General features: G+C 42.0%; 1 protein-coding gene across 1 annotated transcript; it reads right to left on the bottom strand.

Moving 5' to 3' along the window:
* Positions 1–14,811: 14,811 nt before the first annotated feature.
* On the bottom strand, positions 14,812–18,378 carry LOC311108377 (myc target protein 1 homolog). The gene is made up of 2 exons (XM_084151012.1): positions 18,263–18,378; positions 14,812–16,043 (listed from the first exon to the last, which is right to left on the bottom strand). The coding sequence occupies exons 1-2, from the start codon at positions 18,315–18,317 to the stop codon at positions 15,496–15,498; spliced, it is 603 nt and encodes a 200-aa protein (XP_084007138.1). The 5' UTR covers positions 18,318–18,378; the 3' UTR covers positions 14,812–15,495.
* Between the last annotated feature and the right edge of the window lie 1,111 nt (positions 18,379–19,489).

The raw sequence follows: 19,489 nt of genomic DNA, 5'->3' as shown, positions 1-19,489 counted from the left end.
TAGTCAGGGTCGAGGGAAAGATGAACCGAGCAAAGTACAGAGAGCCTTGATGAAAACCTGCTCCAGAGCACTCAGGACCTCAGACTTGGGCAAAGGTTCACCTTCCAACAGGACAACGACCCTTAGCACACAGCCAAGTCAATGCAGGAGTGGCTTCGGAACAAGTCTCTGAATGTCCTTGAGTGGCCCAGCCAGAGCCTGGACTTGAACCTGATCTAACATCTCTGTAGAGACCTGAAAATAGCTGTGCAACGACGCTCCCCATCCAACCTGACAGAGCTTGAGAGGATCTGCAGAGCAGAACGGGAGAAACTCCCCAAATACAGGTGTGCCAAGCTTGTCAGGGGAACCATCTCCTTCGCTCAGGTTGATCACACATAAATTATCCTGTCTATTTCTGTCCTCGAGCATGGATAATTTTGCATCAAATTGCTCGATTTTGTCAAGGTTTCTGATTTATTTACCTCCGCCTTTATTTTTGCACGGTCAGAGTGCAGACCCTGAATGTCCTCAGTATGCTGGGCTAGAGTTCCCTCCATACTCTCCATCTTGTTCTCCAAGCTAGCAAATCGTGCCTTTGATACTTTTCAAGAGTTGTCTCGATGAACTTGGCTACGTCGAGGTTGGAGGTGTGGCCGCCAGGCGTGTTGGATAGCTCTGGTAGTGGTGAGAACTCAGGTGGCTCATTAGGTGGTTCAGCCATGATTGATTGGTGTTGGCTTTGTCTTTGTGTGTTTCTTAGCAGCAGTTTCAGTTTTTTTCTCTGCTTTTGTTATAGACATTTTGGGAGCAATGTTTAAGTTTGTAGCTTGTAGTTTACAGCTTGTGGAGGTGGTAGTTTGACTAAAGTTTGGTCAAACAAAGGGAGGTCGGAGAACAGTGAAACTCTACGCTGCCATCTTACACATGTCACGCCTTCAAATGGTTCTTGTATCTTGAATTTGCCGCCATGTCACGTCAACTCAAAAAGCTCTACACACCGCCTGGCTCATGCAGCAATTCTGCTCAAAGAACAAAGGAATGTTTGGTGGGAAAGAGAGCAGAGCACCGAGTGGTATGATAATTATCACCATCTATATTGGGAGGTGTGAATTGCAGACAGTTACCACGTGCCATGTGCTCAGGTAGAAGCCATTAGCCATAGCCATTAGCCCAAAACAAGAAAAACATGTTTCAAAGTTGATATGTGCATGGGTCGGGAACAATGTTGGACTGAATGGAGACGTTAGCTAGCTTCAACAAGAGGACAAGAAGGATAAAGGTTTCCAGAGTGGAGGAGTATGGAAGGTGGATGGGCGAACTTGAATCTGGCCCTTTGGTGGCAGGTCATGTAATGCTGTGGTGGCCGCTGATTGGCTGAATACCTGGGGCACGAGGTAGTTGGAGTTGTCAACAAAGCAGCATGACAGAAATATGATGCCAAGTTTTTGAACTACCGGTAGTTTCTTTTGAGAACATACTGTATATAAAGCAATCTGTGCATGTGAACAACTGCATAAATACACCTATTTCACTTTTGCATGTCAAAAACCGAATGACCACTGCTGCACATGCTGCCGCTGTTTTGAACAGATTAGATTCTACAATTTCAAATGATCAGCCAGCTAACGTCACAAACAAACTAGTGCACCAGGGAAAACGCAACACGCATGCAGATAAAAGTGAAAACACATCTAACTGGGGATAGCTAGCCAAGCTAACATAATGTCACAAAGCATGATTGGCTAGCCAGTTAACTTTCATTCTGAAATGACTTCATATTTCTGAGTTAGTCAGATATTAGTTTTGAAAGACCTGAAATTGGCATGGGAGCTAACTATCTAGCAAGCTACCAGAGCTATCTAGCTGCTTATCAAAGGTAGATAACTGGTTAATTTGACCCCAAAAAATTTACCTAACTATTTCTCAATGTTTCTCTAAATTACTATAGCTGGTTAATTAATTTGGTCATGCTTTGTGATACACCCGGTTTTATACTGTTTTAGAATAAATAATACAAATTGATTTGTTGGATGTAGTTGTCCGGTTCATCAGGTCCCAGGCTCCCATGACTGTTATGATGATTTATTTACAAGTTAATTACAATTTGTTTTTAGCTTTAGCGCCAACTGTACCTGATTGATCAGATCTAATCTTGCATGTGGAAGTAAGCCGTCTGCCGTGAGAGACTCATTGGGATGGAGACTAGAGCAGACCCAGAAGTTCTTACTGAACTGACACACATTTGAGCGCCCCAGGATGGTCCATTTACTTTGTGCTGTGATAAATTATGCTATGAAATCCTGCGATTTCATTGGGGCAGTTCCCCTCATAGAAAAATATCTGGCAAAACAATCCAAGCAATGTTTGCACGGCCTATGCACCCACTGAGGTGGAGCTGCTGCTGCTGGCAGTCACTGAGGGACTGAGCAGTAAGTAACTGCTTGTTTTGAACAATATATTTTTGAAACAGGAAAACGTACACGTTTACCACACTTTTATGAGCATTTAAAACATAATCCATGAATTATTTAATATTGTGTGCATTCGGAAAGTATTCAGACCCCTTCCCTTTTTCCACATTTTGGTACATTACAACCTTATTCTAAAATAGACAAAAATGTAACATTTTTCTCATCAATCTGCACACAATGCCCCATAATGACAGTGAAAACAGGTTTTTAGAAAATCTGACAGCTGTGCTTGCAACAGAGACGAAAGAGGAAGCGAGACACCCCACTTTTTCTCTGGTTCAATAAAAGTCAATTAACCAAGTAGGCCAGACCCAGCTGTGATTGCATTGGGTTAAGTGGACTGGAACTGATTTAAAAAAAAATGGTAAATATCTTCATTTATCCACCATCTTTGCTTGCAAGAACCAAGCCCCCTCGATCCCCCTTGGTCGTCACTAATAACCACAGCCACAAAGTCATAAACTCCGCCTATTTCTACAAGTTATTTTCATACAATGTTTTAAACCTAACAGTAACCTTACCACACTGCCTAACCTTAAATTAAGACCCAAAACCTAATTGTTTGTTTCATGAATTTTGACTTTATGGCTGTGGTAAGGATGGATAACCCTCCACCTTCTCACATGTAACTTCAGTCCCGCCCCATCCAGTGAGTGACGTAGATAACATTCCGGTTGTCGCGTAGATGATGTGTATGGATGTGGATTTTACCTGGACTAGTTTTATTTGACCTCGCTTCTAGAGTGAGAGTCTACCGAAATGGATGTGTAAGTTCACAGTTTTAAGACTATCTACAACTAAGTTTTATCGTTGCCATGTCAGATCGTTTTATTTTTTATTTTTCATCTCGCAACGTTGGGTTTCTGGCTGCCAGTCGTCTGCTCGCAACGGAATCCTGCAATGTTGACAGACCCACACCTATCTAGCTAGCTAGCTTCACGCCACCGTGTTAGTAGCAGGTGTTTTTTTCATCTGTGTCTTACATACTGGTACCGGTGTGTGTTACTAAGCAATATTTTAACACATGTAAAATGTGGCCAATTTCTTAGCTAACGTTACCAAAAGCTGGTATGAATAACTGGCCAAATGATCAGCCTCACACTAAGTTAGAACTAGCTAACTAGCTAGCCTAATTACTGAGTTGCATTATGCTTGCATGTTATGACAAACCTTGTAAAATGTATTGAGCAAAGGTCCCAAAAAATCAAGAACTGTTCATCACGTAGATAGGGCTCTGAGATTGTGTGTGTGTGTTTCGGTAGATTCTCAGTAGTCACTTTATTCATTTTTACATACTTTTTTACTAATTTCATATGTGTATACTGTATTCTACTGTATTCTAGTCAATGCCACTCCAACATTGCTCGTCCTAATATTTATATATTTCTTAATTCCATTATTTTAGATTTGTGTGTATTGTCGTGAATTGTTAGATACTACTGCACTGTTGGAGCTAGGAACACAAGCCTTTCGCTACACCCGCAATAACATCTGCTAAATATGTGTATGTGACCAATAAAATGAGATTTGTGTGTGTTTGGAGGAAACTCATTGTAACATATCATCTGTCTCAATTTCAGGCTAGCCCCCATGCAACACTTTGTTTTGGTCTTTGTGGTGTTCTTGATCTGCTTTGGCCTCACAGTCTTTATTGGTATAGCAGGTATGTTATTTTCATATTGTATATCAATGTGTACCCTCTTAGTAAATCCGCGGTGGGCCCAAGTCTATTACTGCTGGAAAACATAAGGTTACTTGCATGCTCTTCAATAGAACGCTGCTTGCACCCGCCCGCCCGACTAGAATCACTACTCTCGGCGGGTCTGACTTAGAATATGTGGACAACTACAAATACCTAGGTGTCTGGTTAGATTGTAAACTCTCCTTCCAGACTCACATTAAGCATCTCCAATCCAAAGTTAAATCTAGAATCGGCTTCCTATTTCGCAACAAAGCCTCCTTCACTCATGCTGCTAAACATGCCCTCGTAAAACTGACTATCCTACCGATCCTTGACTTCGGCGATGTGATTTACAAAATAGCCTCCAACACTCTACTCAGTAAATCGGATGTAGTCCATCACAGTGCCATCCGTTTTGTCACCAAAGCCCCATATACTACCTACCATTGTGACCTGTGCGCTCTCGTTGGCTGGCCCTCACTACATATTCGTCGCCAAACCCACTGGCTCCAGGTCATCTATAAATCTCTTCTAGGCAAATCCCCGCCTTATCTTAGCTCATTGGTCACCATAGCAACACCCACCCGTAGTATGCGTTCCAGCAGGTATATCTCACTGGTCATCCCCAAAGCCAACACCTCCTTTGGCCGCCATTGGAACGAACTGCAAAAATCTCTGAAGCTGGAGACACTTATCTCCCTCACTATCTTTAAGCATCAGTTGTCAGAGCAGCTTACCGATCACTGCACCTGTACACAGCCCATCTGTAATTAGCCCACCCAACTACCTCATCCCCATATTGTTATTTACATTGTTATTTATTTTGCTCATTTGCACCCCAGTAACTCTATTTGCACATCATCTTCTGCACATCTATCACTCCAGTGTTAATACTAAATTGTAATTATTTTGAACTATGGCCTATTTATTGCCTTACCCCCATAACTTACTACATTTGCACACACTGTATATAGATTTTCTATTGTGTTATTGACTGTACGTTTTGTTTATTCCATATGTACAGTGAGGGAAAAAAGTATTTCATCCCCTGCTGATTTTGTACGTTTGCCCACTGACAAAGAAATGATCAGTCTATAATTTTAATGGTAGGTTTATTTGAACAGTGAGAGACAGAATAACAACAACAAAATCCAGGAAAACGCATGTCAAAAATTTTATAAATTGATTTGAGAACTTGTTCTCAACTGGCTGACCTGGTTAAATAAAGGTGAAATTAATTTTTTTTAAATAAAAACTGGTTCACTGAAATGATGTGTGAATTAGAATCACCTTTATTCACCAAGTACATTTACACATACTCAGAATTTGTATTGGTGGTATGGTGCTGCTAGTGATAGACAACATTTAGAGACAAAATACAGACAGCGGAGTTTAAACATCGTTTAGATATATTATATACAACTAGATAGTGAGCATAGAGCTATAAGACAATGTACAAATGTACAGTATCAGTATGAATATCTAAATGCAGAGAGACAGAGTGCAATGCAATATCGTTATGATCCCACAGGTGGCAGTAGTGAGTCACGTCTCAGTACCAGTCTGTTGTTAGCGATAAGTTGGTTCAAGTACGGCTCCCTCGCACCAGCCGCGGAGGTCACGTTCCCAGGCAGAAAGAATTAAACAACCCCAACGGATAACCTGTGTCAGTCTACTTGGTTACAGTGCCTTCAGAAAGTATTCATACCCCTTCCATATTTTGTTGTACTACAGCCTGAATTCAAAATGGATGAAATATATTTTCTCTACTCACAATACCCCATAATGACAAAGCGAAAACATGGTTTTAGAAATGCACATTTATTGAAAATGAAATCCTCACACCCTTGAGTTCAAGGGGGTTGAGTATGTAGAGGCAACTTTGGCGGCGATTACAGCTGTGAGTCTTTTAGGGTATGTCTCTAAGAGCTTTCCACATCTGGATTGTACAATATTTGCCCATTATTATTTGAACAATTCTTCAAGCTCTGTCAAGTTGATTGTTGATCATTGCTAGACAGTCTTGCCATATATTTGTAAGCTGATTTAAGTCAACTCTAACTAGGCCACTCAGGAACATTCAATGTCGTCTTGGTAAGCAACTCCAGTGTAGATTTGGCCTTGTGTTTTAGGTTATTGTCCTGCTGAAAGGTGAATTCATCTGCCAGTGGCTGTTGGAAAGCAGACTGAACCAGGTTTTCCTCTAGGATTTTACCTGTGCTTATAGCTCTATTACGTTTCTTTTTATCCCAAAAAACTCCCTAGTCCTTGCCGATGACAAGCAAATCCATAACATAATGCAGCCACCACCATGCTTGAAAATATGAAGAATGGTACTCAGTGATGTGTTTTATTGGATTTGCCCCAAACATAACGCTTTGTATTCAGGACAATTTTTTTTGCAGTATTACTTAAGTGCCTTGTTTGCAACAACATGCATGTTTGGAATACTTTTTATTCTGTACAGGCTTCTTTCTTTTCACTTTGTCATTTAGGTTAGTATTGTGGAGTAACTACAATGTTGTTGTTCCATCCTCAGTTTTCTCATATCATAACCATTAAACTCTGTAACTATTTTAAAAATCACCATTGGCTTCATGGTGAAATCCTGGAGAAGTTTCCTGCATCTTTGTTTTGACTGGGTGTATTGATGCACCATCCAAAGTGTCATGCTCAAAGGAATATTCAGCGATTGCTTTTTCTTTTACACATCTACCAATCGGTGCCATTGTTTGCTTGAAATTCACTACTTGATTGAGGGACCTTACAGGTAATTGTATGTGTGGGGTACAGAGATGGGGTAGTCATTCAAAAAATCATGTTAACCAATATTATTGAACATGGAATGAGTCCGTGCAACTTATTATGCGATTTGTTAAGCACATGTTTAATCCTGAACTTATTTAGGCCATAACAAGGTTGAATACATATTGACTCAACATTTCAGCAAAAAAAATAAAATATTATTGTGTGTAGGCCAGTGACCAAAAAATATTCAACTTAATCCATTTTAAATTCAGGCTGTAACACTACAAAATATGGAAAAGTCAAGGGGTGTGAACACTTTCCGAAGGCACTGTATGTGTGTTGCGTGTGTGCAAGTGTGTGCATCTCTTACCCTCTGTGCTGCCAGGGACTGGGTGCTCTCCCTCAGGGCGGCGAGGTGAAGTACTGGGACACACTGGTCCACCTTAGACTGGGGGAGAGATGCCAGCAGCTGCCTCAGACCGTCCTCTACAGAAAACCCCTGAGGAGAGGGCAAAAACATTACACTGACATTAAAACACGCACACACAGCACATGCATATACAATACATTCATCCCTCTCAGTGACAGATACCTACATCTTCCACCCCAGGCAGGACGGGTGGAGACAGGAAGAAGCGCAGGTACAATTGAGGGGTGCAGGCCAGACCCAACTCCGTTCGCTGGTCTATGGCCTGGGCCGTTGTCTGGTACTGGTAGTCTGTAATGGACAGGGGAACGGGCCAATCAAAGTTCATCATCACACATAGACTGTTTACAGGTTAAAAGTGACGAGTCATGTCTCACCCTGCCAGTGGTGGTTCTGGGCCAGTTCCTGTACAGCAGTCAGTCTGGTGGTCCTATTGGCTGAACGAGCCCTCTTCAACAGGACCCACTGCACCACCTCATGGGGGTCCACATCCAGACGACTCAGGTGCTCTGGCATACACTCATACATACACACAAACACACACACACACATACAATTTACACTTCTAAGATTAATACTAATATATTTAGTTTGAAATACGTTTAAGAACTACACCAAAATGACCAAGGGTCCAATATCTACAAGCAAAGTAAATCTAACACCTAATTCCATCTATCAGTATTCTACTACTGTACTACAGCAATAAGACTGCAGACCTGCTGTTATCATCAGCCGGGCAGCCGGGGCAGCTATCAAGTGCCAAACAGTGAGGTCAGAAAAGACTAAGAGGTAATGTCAGAACAGTTTTAAATGTAAAATCTATGCAGAATCTGTAGTACATTCTCCATTGTACAATTGCATTACATAATGTCTGCAACACTAGAAAGAATTGAGAAGAGGGGAGGGAGTTCACAGTCTACACCTGTGACTGGTGCTGACGCAATTGTAAGAATACACACGAGTGCATGCATAAAAACACACACAGTCACGCTTCCATTCAAACCCAGGAAGTACAGGGCAGGTGTTTCCTGAGGTGAACACGTTGTCTCAATAAAATACCTTCTGACGTCCACCTGTGTGCATCTGAAATGCAGGTTGGCATTTATTGTCATGAATCTTTCCCTGGAGGCAGCTCTGCAGAGTGGTCACTAGCTGGCACAGCCACAAAGGCATAACATCTGAAAATGATGTTTTACTATATAGCCAATTTAGAATTTGCAGCAGGCCCATCTAGTGGAAATTGCTCAGTTCTGCCTCCAGGGCAAGACTCATGACAATAAATGTCAACCTGTGTCTGAAATACCACAACTGACCTTTACCCAGCGCTTGGAGTATGAATACTAATGTTTCTATTCACAACACTGACTTCTGCTTTCCATTACTAGCAGAATAAGATGTTTAAATGCATGTGGTACAATAACTAACGTATTGTGTGTAGGTTTCTAAATGTAAAAAAAGCCTAATACTGCAGCTGCTGCAGTTGTGAATTTAGTGCAGTGTAAAGGAAACTACTTTTCAGTGGATCTTTCTCACCGTCCATAGGCCTCAGAAGAATCCAGAAGAATCCTTGAGGACATTTCCAGAAACAGATACATGGGTTTGGTTTCAATCAGCAATTAACTTGTAAAACACAGCCTCAAATAACCTATGTACCAAGCATGGGTGGTGTGTTCAATAGGGCGATATGGGCGACGCACTGCCAAACGGGAAAAGGAAGGGATTTTTTTTCTAATCAATTATATCATGGCAACAGTAGTTCAGTGTTCACGTCTGATCTGCCAGCCACTAAATGTCCAATCAGGCTAAAGTCGTGCTTCAAATGTCCCCGCCTGTTTTGGGGCGATTTCAGTCAGGTTGAAAATCGCCCAGAAGTCTCTCATAGCCTCTAATGTAAAATATTTTTTTTTCAAATTTCTGAGCTTTCAATACATTCTCTATGGGTGTCTGAGGGCTTGCACTTACGCGCTTTCGTCATACGTAACGTAACGTAACCATGAACGGCAGACAGCAACGCTTGGACAGCGACTGGTGTAACCGACATGCACCATCTTTCAGAAAAGATTAAGAAAAATGAGCTGTCAAAGACCCACATTGATAGCTGTTTGAGATTGTCTGCTTTGGTGAGAGTGAATATTGCCACTCAACTGGATGAGGGATACAGGCTAGCTGTCCGCCGCCACAACGATGAGGTTAGCAACAGCAGAGTCGTGAACACTGTCTACGAGAATCGAGACGACCTCATAGAATGTTTTGAAGCCATCCGGACGGGTTCATTGGGTTCATTTGACCAGCCCACCGTACCAGAAGCTACAGAATAAGGACATCGATGCTGTCTTTATCAAACGTGCCCTCGACAGCTTCGCAAGCAGTGTGCAGGCCATAAGGTAAGATAAAGATTAAACAATATCATTCGATCTTTCTCAAAGCAGAGCTTTATTTGAAAATGTATGCATGAAAGGAGACTGCATTTGTGTTTGAAATTACATTATTGTCATTATATATGGCCAGTGGTGTAATCTATCTTATTTTATATACTATGTGTACTGTACAGTGGTGCTCATAAGTGTATGAACACATTCTAAAGCTGACTAAAAAGAGGAATAAAAAAATAAAAAAATCATCTTTTGGAAATTGATCTTAATGACTTAATTAAAAAAGTTGGAAAATCCAACCTTTAAGGACACCAATTTTCTTTTCTTTTTTATTCCTCTTTTTAGTCAACTTTAGCATGGGATCATAAGCTTATGAGCACCACTGTATACTGTGCTGAACATCCAGGCTATGTGAGACACAAAGGCTAACTTAAACACTAAAGACTTTATGCATCCCTGCCCATTTTAAGTGGAACTGAAGTATTTGTACTATACATGGATACATTGCATATACCTGTGCATCACATAGACAACAATACTGTACAAAGCCAACAAACACATTGGTCTGTTTGCCTTCAGGGACTCCTCTCAACAGCAGCTGCAAGAAGCAACAGGAGCCAAAAGACCCAGAACAGCTTTGAGAGAAGAGGAGAAGCAGAGGCTGTCTGAAGAGGTCTGCAACACCATCCTGGATCACACCAAAGAAAGGTTCTCTTTCTCTGGCCACCTTGTGAGTGCTACCTTACTGCAAGCAGACATGTTTGAAAGGTACTGCCATTCAAAAAAATAAAAAATCTGTTCATGTTCATTTTTACAAATCTATACAATTGGCCAGAATATGGTTGTTCATATTTACAAATCTATACAATTGGCCAGAATATGGTTGTTCATTTTTACAAAGCCATACATATTGTTTATGCAGTGTTGAGGAATGTGAAAGAACACCCTTGATTATTTTTACTGTGATAACTTATTTTGCTTTTGTAAGCCAACACTTTTGAGATCAGTCAATAAATGCTTCTGGTATTGACTTATATGCTGCCCCTGTCTTCATGTTGTTGCTGGACATATCTTTTTAAAAATGTGTGTAGGTCACCTAAATCATCAGAAAAATTGCCCCTCCTGAGAATTTTTTCAGGAGCCGCCACTGGTACCAAGCTATCGCTCTCTGCATGGTGTTCGAGGCTTGACCTCTGGTTGATCTACCTGCACATTTGCTAGTGAAATTGACCCAACTATAAGCCCCAAACCTGTAAATCCAGTTCTAAAATGACAGTTTCTGCTTTAAATACTGTATACTGCTTCTCTAAACCGTTTCCTATCTATCTTGGCTGGATGGTCTATTTTCATTCACAACAGCCTTCTCCATTGGAAGTGAGAGCAGGGACCAGACAGGCTAAGCCAGTACCCAAGAGGGAGGAAGGAAGGAAGACGGTCATTGCTGGACACCTGGACCTAGCAGAAACCCATCAACACCTCTTCTTCATGAAGTAAAACTCAGCCAAAATCTTTTTTTGTGACAACATGCACCACGTGGGCCATTTGTTTGATTGACTCTTGAGGAAGTCTTGGGGCATTAAAACGTGTTCCAAAAACCCCTACATTTTGGGATGTAAACAGCATCGATGAGCGAAAAAGCACATGAGATAGGGAATGCTGAGACTTGATGAGCCTATGTGGAATATAATGTATGTACCACAGGAGGCTGCTGAGGGGAGAACGGCTTATAATAATGGCTGGAACGGAGTGAATGGCATCAAACACATGGAAACGATGGAAACCATGTGTTGGATGCATTTGAAACCATTCCCCTATTTCGCTCCAGCCATTACCACGAGCCCATCAGCTAATGATAAGCTCACCGTTTAGTCATTTTAAATAACATTTAATCCAATAGCAAAACATACAAGATTCAAATTTCTATTTGAAGTGATGAATAGAAAGAATAGTAGATGGTAAATATTTTCCATAAAGTATTTGACTATAACTTCACATGCACACATTTTTTGGGGAAACCATAAAAAAAGAAAAAATGGTATCCAGTGGCAGGTTGTGAGCATTTTGAGAATTATGTCAGTCTTACGGTTTCATTATCCTTATACATTATACGTAGGATGTGAGTGATTAGATGCAGTGAACAAGTTACATTGTGAATGTGTTTGTTGTACTCAGTCAATTGAAAATGTGCTTAGAGTTTTGAAACATGAGCCATTTTGATGATCTGTTTAGATATCTGTGCTTAGAGGTGTGAAAATGTACCACATACTTGTGAAAATTGCTCCAAATTCATTGAGAAAAACTATGTGTTTCTCTTTTAATCATCATTTTCTTACATCTTATGGAAATTGCACTGCAATTCAGTTTTATTGTAAACTGCCAAAGTGCTCCATTGTGGCACATGTATTTGTGTAAATATAATCTGTCTAATATGAAAAAACAATTGGATTTAAGCTGATTGGGCTCCTTTTACTTTGACACAACGTTGCAATATGTATGTCCAATATGAATAACAGATTGGATTAAATCTGATTGGCCTTTTTAAGGGCCACAAAATAAGCAGCGACGCTCCTTGGGGTGTACACTCTGTGGATTTGGAAACTAGAAATGCACCTGAGTAGAATGGATCCCCCTTTTACTTTGAAACACTGTACAGGCAATTATGTACAGTCCAATAAATAATGAGATTACACACAAAAAACAACAACATTTTGACCATTTAGGCTTGAAAAATAAACAAATAAATCACATAATATCTTATAGAAATACTTTAAAATATTTTTTGTATGATAACTAGTATAAAATATATTGACGATTGTGCACATTCTCCATAATTTTTTCCCCTAATTATTAATTTACAAAGTATACAGGAAGAGTAGCTGGAACCCAGGAAGGCTTTTGCAGTGGCTAATAAATACCAAATACTGGACGGAACTGTTATTCTGAAGGATTCAATAAATCTGTGACCCGGAAGTGCTTAGTTATTCTTCCCTTCTTCCTCTCTCACTGGTCTTTTATCAATTCGATTTCCTCACCTCCTACGTCCTCTCTCATCTGTCCTCTCTCGCCTCCTTTTGAAAAAGGGCAAAGGTAATCCAGGAGAGTTGCCGAGGAGAATGAATGTGAATGGAAATGAACTTGCTTGAAATGAACTGAAATGGGCCTTTTCCGCTTGGTGTCCTTAGGCAAGCGATGTTTAGGAGTGCATCACAAAATAAATGTGTAAAGTGATCAAAACAAATTAAGTTAGTTGTGCAATACATTTTTATAGATAAATAAATAGCATATTGTTTTTTTCCTCTGACAAAACAAAAGCTGATTCAAATGGGGTGTGGCTCCTCGCCCACTCGTCCACTTATCGGTCACGGAGTAGAGAGGATGGAGGACAGTCTTTTGCCCTCCTGTCAGCGGTAAATAGCACCCGTCTCATATAACACGTCACTTTCCGCAGCACCTCAAAGCAAAAAAACTTTTTTACACAACAACCATAATGCTCATGAAACACACATTTTGTAAATGTAAATGTAAACATAAAATAGGTATATCGCACTAAAGATGGTGGATAAATGAAGATAGTTCACTCAGGCCGTTTACAATTAAAATAAATTGTCAGTTCACTGGGTGTGGCTCCCATAGACACCAATGCAATAGCTGCTGGGTCTGGTCTACTTAGTTCATTGACTTTCTTTGAACCAGAAAAAGCCAGAGAGTGGGATGTCTCGCTTCCTCTTCAGTGTCTGATCGCAACACTCATGCAGCGTTCATAACCAAGGGGGAAGGTGGTATTTACCACATACAACTGGGAAAAATCCATTTGAACGCCCCTCCAACTGATAATAACTATTGTGAAACTCGTCTATCATCCCTAAGCTCCGACTTCTGTCACACGCTGACCTCTGACGTCACCCACTAAGGAAATTACCTCGATAACAGCATTTTCGGCAGTTAAATGCAGCAATAAAACATTATTTAAAAAAGCAATCTATTCATATGTTTTTTTAACACTATAATTTGTTTACAGCATGCTAGCTGTACTTTTAGTTTATGGTTGACGCTGCTTGTTGACCATTAGCCAATCGGCGTTTCTCAACGAGTTCAAAGCATGTGAATGCATCCAACTGGTATGTACGACTTCACAACTGGTAATTACCATCTTCCCACTTGGTTCATATGCAGCATTACTCCGTTTCAGATGAGAGCCATGAAGATAATTTGTAGGGGTTGTGCTGTGTTGCTGTGCAAGTGAGTTGCATTCTGAGGATGCTGGCTTTAATTTAATTGTTTGGGGTGTGGTCAATTGTTCTAAGAAGGTATGTTTGTTTAAGTTCAAGTTTAATTAGCAGTCAATACAATGTTTATTTACCTGTATCAGCTTTTGTTTATTTAACTGGCAGAATGACAGTGGTACACTAACCCAAAATGAACTTTTAGGCCTTTCCCTAACCTTAACCCTTACCTTAACCTCACTGAAACTGTATCCTAACTTAACCCTAACCTTAATTTACTTCGACCCCTATGCCGAAACTGAATTTTCTTCTGCCGGTCAATATCCAGTCCACTTCCTTTAAAGATGCACTCCAGCTATTTTTGAACTTTTCCTTTTGAAAAACAATATCCAACGTATAAATAGATATCCCACACTTAAGGGTAAATAACATGTTTTGAGCAAACTTTATGGAGGGGGCCATTCAAGGAGTTGGTGTGATGGTGGCTTCTGATGTCATCGCCCTCCCCCTTGCTTGAGGAACAATAGAAAGGCAATAGAGAACAAACGAGGAAAGCCCCTCCCTCCATCCATTTGTGCTGTAGTATGTCATGAGGATACCTGGGCCACCTATTGAGATTTGCCTTTTGTTAAATCAATCAGGTGATAAATGAGCTGAAAAGGAGACTGGAGCAAGACTTTAAAGGGGCAGTCTGGGATTCAAATAACCACAAAGCCACACCCCGCCTCTTTTTTGGTATGCGGCTGAGGGATGGGGCAGAGGAAATGTAACCATGTTTTTTCTGCGGTAGACAGTGTTGTAACTGGGCACCTTAAATAATTCCTTCCTCAGGAAACAGTGAGGTGAGTCAGTTTTCCCACCAGAAAAGAGTAGCCTATAGACTGGACACTGGACAGCAGTAGCACCAAATAAGGGCACAATTTATGTGATTCCATAAATGACTGGTACAGAGGATATTACGTTTCATGTAAAGAACACACCTTATTACCATTTCTTTCATCATTGTATTGTGTTAAGTTATGATCAGTGTCCAGTAAATGCCAACCAAAACAGTGACCATTTAATAAACCAGATCCATGACAATCATACATATATGAGTACACATTTAGTAGATTCCTTTGGACAGTAACCCTCATTGGATCATAGTAGAGAGGTTTGTGTTTCTTCAAGCAAACATTATTGTCTATCCATATCATTGAGCATGTCCAAGCTCACAAATAGAAAGCGGTCAAGTTACATGGGGGGATTGGGGTTGGTTCATCATGGAAATCAACATGAGTTCTCAATCTCATAAGAAACACAACATATTTGTACAACAAATACTCTGTCTAATCTGAAAATAAACGCGATGCAAGGCTCTCTCTCTCTTGCTTACAAACACATAGTAAAACACAGCTGTCACACACACACACACGCAAACACACAAGCAAACACACAAGTGAACACACACTCACATAGGGACATATGGTATATTAGCATCAGGCTCTTCATTTTCACCTCAAACGTCAAACATATCCAGTTATTGTAGCACCCATTGACAACCCTGGAGTCAGTCAGTCTGCTCATACACTTGGACCCATCCATTCCCTTCTTACGTGCAGGTCTCCTGGTAGGCTCTTATAATGCTCTCATAAGCAGGAGGTGGGGTCTGTGCGGCATAGAACCTCCTCAGACTACTACTGCTCCATAACGACTCAGGCCTGGGCGGGGTGGCAGCAGCCTGGGCTGCGGTTTGGTGGGCTGACTCAGCTGAAGTGGTCAGGGTTGGGGTACGAGGCAATGTGGTCTGGCTCCCCTCCTCAGCTTCCCGGGCGATCTGGCTGCACTGGAGGAGTGGGTGGAAAGTGGAAGCCCTGAAACTGGGCTTGCGACCCAAAGGGTCAGCCTGGTCTGGGGAGGAGGCCTGGCGGTGGAAGCTGAAGGCAGCGCTGACCAGGCTGTTGCTGCGTCGGTCGTAACTGCTGTTGCGGTTGAAGCCTGGGCGGGCATGTGGGGAGGTGTGGGACAGGCTAGGTGGCCAGCGGGTGATGCTGACCGAGCCGGCCCTGCGACGGGACATCCAGGTCAGGACTACATAGACCAGCGCCCCCAATAGGATGCCCACCGCAATGGACACACAAAAGGCTATGATCAGGGGGACTGGTAAGGAGAGAGACGGAAGAGACTGTTAGTTATCTCTTGGTTTGAGTAATAGTTTTTGGACACAGGAGAGGTTTGTATGAAAAGACCTGAATAAAACTCTATTATCTAACAACATACACAAAAGTATTTGGACACCCCTTCAAATTATTGGATTCGGCAATTTCAGCCACACCTGTTGCTGACAGGTGTATAAAATCGTGCACACAGCCATGCAATCTCCATAGACAAACATTGGCAGTAGAATGGCCTTACTGAAGAGCTCAGTGACTTTCAACGTGGCACCGTCATAGGATGCCACCTTTCCAACAAGTCAGTTCGTCAAATTTCTGCCCTGCTAGAGCTGCCCCGGTCAACTGCAAGTGCTGTTATTGTGTTGTGGAAACATATATGAGCAACAACAGCTCAGCTGCAAAGTAGTAGGCCACACAAGCTCACAGAACGGGACCGCCGAGTGTTGAAGCATGTAGCGCATAAAAATCGTATGTCCTTGGTTTCAATACTCACTACCGAGTTCCCAACTGCCTCTGTAAGCAACGTTAGCACAAGAACTGATCGTCCGGAGCTTCATGAAATGGTTTTACATGGCCGAGCAGCCGTATACAAGCCTAAGATCACCATAAGCAACGCCAAGCGTCGGCTGGAGTGGTGTAAAGCTCCCCGCCATTGGACTCTGGAGCAGTGGAAACATGTTTTCTGGAGTGATGAATCACGCTTCACCATCTGGCAGTCCGACAGATGAATCTGGGTTTGGGGGATGCCAGGAGAACGCTACCTGCCCGAATGCATAGTGCCAACTGTAATGTTTGGTGGAGGAGGAGAAATGGTCTGGGGCTACTTTTCATGGGTCGGGCTAGGCCCCTTAGTTCCAGTGAAGGGAAATCTTAACGCTACAGCATACATTGACATTCTAGATGATTCTGTGCTTCCAACTTTGTGGCAACAGTTTGAGGAAGGCCCTTTCCTGTTTCAGCATGACAATGCCCCCGTGCACAAAGCGAGCTCCATACAGAAATGGTTTGTCATGATCGGTGTGGAAGAACTTGACTGGCCTGCACAGAGCCCTGACCTCAACCCCATCGAACACCTTTGGGATGCATTGGAACGCCGACTGTGGGCCTAGTCACCCAACATTAGTGCCCGACCATGCTAATGCTCATGGCTGAATGGAATCAAGTCCCCGCAGCAATGTTCCAACATCTAGTGGAAAGCCTTCCCAGAAGAGTGGAGGCTGTTATAGCATGAAAGAGGGAACCAACTCCATATTAATGCCCCTGATTTTGGAATGAGATGTTCGACGAGCAGGTGTCCACATACTTTTGGTCATGTAGTGTATTATAGCCTTATTAAAAAACTCACAACTGAAGCGTTCATTAGTTATAGTGTGGTTCATAGTATTTTGAGAAAATGGCTTGCCATCCTCCAGCACTGAGCAGGTAGTCTTAACATTTCCCCCTGCCCTTTGGAGGGAAAGATTTTCAATTTTCAATCAACCCAGCCTAGACATGTACTGCCAAACCCACAAGTAACTATCCTAATATCAACCACGCGGTTATGACGATGAATTAATGCATCTCTGTCAAGACGGCACCCCTCAACAAAATAATCAGTCCTTTCTCTGTGGTGTTTATGAGGCCAAGTCCTCCAGAGACATAAAACTGGTTACATCTCCTGGAATGTAGGGGTTTAATTAAGGATCAGCACAAATTAAGGATCAACATTTTGTTGTCTTTGACTTGCTCCCTGAGATGCTATGGTCACCATATGCGTCTCTTTGAAAAGAGAGAAAGGAACAGAGGACAAATTCCAGTGTACCACTGCCAGCAAAAACAAATAAATTTCCTTTGGTACAGTTAAGTTTTATAAAGTGTAAACCTACTCTGCTACCTCTACATAGTTTTTCATTGTTGGAAAAGGGAAAAGCAGACATGAAGTCAGTTTTCATCTGGAAATTACATTTGGGAGGACAAAGGAAAAAAACACTAACAGAGAGGAAGCTTTGCAATATTGCTAATTTTATGGGTCTGTCCTTGTCTTGTGTCTATATACTAGACTGTCAGCACCGATAAATGCTGTTTGGAATGCATGTTTTCTTTTCCTGAGAAAATATTCAACTACAGTACTCTCATCACCATTAAACCCCTACATTCCAGTGAAAACAGATAAACCACAACAAAGGAGCAGAGGAGTAGCTGAGAGAGGGAGTTGAAAAAACTCACCAACATCAAATGACTGGAGTATTTCCAAAAAGAGATTGGTGTTGTTTTCGGCCATATTTTCTCGGCACTGTAAGAGAAGAAGAGGAGAGAATGTTACGCATCCAGTAGCTTCTCTCTCTCTCTCTCTCTCTCTCTCTCTCTCTCTCTCTCTCTCTCTCTCTCTCTCTCTCTCTCTCTCTCTCTCTCTCTCTCGCTCTCTCAGACATTGGAACTCAACCACACAGGATTCCCTCCAAGGCCGGGCTGGCAGCTCTTTTGTTTATGGAAGTGGAAAACTTCACTGTCACATTTCCTGCTTTTCTGCGTAAAATTCGCAATGGGGCTTTCTTATCTGTCCAGGACAGAGTTCCTCAATGAGAAGACACAATGTCAACCCCCCTGTCCCCATCCTGTCACCGCTTTCATCATGGAATAGTCAGCTACAATCTCAGATTTCATTGCAGTTTCTCATTTTCTCCATTCCACCACAGAGACCAGGCGACAGTTCCCTCAAGAGAAACACCAGAATTAAAACCTTGGGTCTGAACATCGAGGCTGGAGCCGAAACACCAACTGTTAATAGAAACTAATATACAACAAAAAAGTAATAGCATATATATTTTATATATCTAAGCGTGCGTGCTCTGGTTTTCCAGACCCTTTGAAAGTATTGTAACGTCTTTCTTTCCAGAATGTCTTCCAATACAGTAGTGCCTACATGGGCCATCCAGGCCTGCGTCGGTCGTAGAGGTCCAGTAAAAACACTAGGCTCTGATAAATGTACAGCAGTGGTTCCCAACCAGGGGTACTAGGACCCCTGGGGGTACTTGGCCTATAGTATGAAAATGTATGCACTCACTAACTGTAAGTCGCTCTGGATAAGAGCGTCTGGTAAATGACTAAAATGTAAAATGTACACAGGGGGTACTTGAGAAGACTCATGAGACCATAGGCCCAGGCATGTGCGCAGATAGGGCTCTACCTGTGCAGAGCACACACCCCTTTACACTTTCAGTCTCCAAAGTGCTCTTTTGGTTGGTGGTATAACTTTTTTAGTATATATTTTTTGTCATTGTTGTTCGGAACACACTGCCCGCAAGTCGCCATCAAGTTTGTCACCCCCCATCCTGTCCGTTGGTTGCGCCTGTTGATCTACCCTGTACGGAGCTCGCGCGCCAGGTTGTGCCTTTTTCCCATTCTGCCCTGTACTAAGATTGCTAGCGCCTGGTATCCAACATACATGTAGCC

The sequence above is a fragment of the Coregonus lavaretus genome, assembly GCF_964263955.1.
Source record: "Coregonus lavaretus genome assembly, chromosome: 33".
NCBI lineage: Eukaryota > Metazoa > Chordata > Actinopteri > Salmoniformes > Salmonidae > Coregonus > Coregonus lavaretus.
This window is presented reverse-complemented; position numbering and strand designations above follow the sequence as displayed.

Coding starts and splice junctions, on each gene's coding strand:
- LOC311108377 (XM_084151012.1), bottom strand. CDS start 18,317: ATGGCCGAAAACAACACCAATCTCTTTTTGGAAATACTCCAGTCATTT. Junction 16,044..18,262: donor ACTCCAGTCATTTGATGTTG/GTGAGTTTTTTC, acceptor TCTCCTTACCAG/TCCCCCTGATCATAGCCTTT.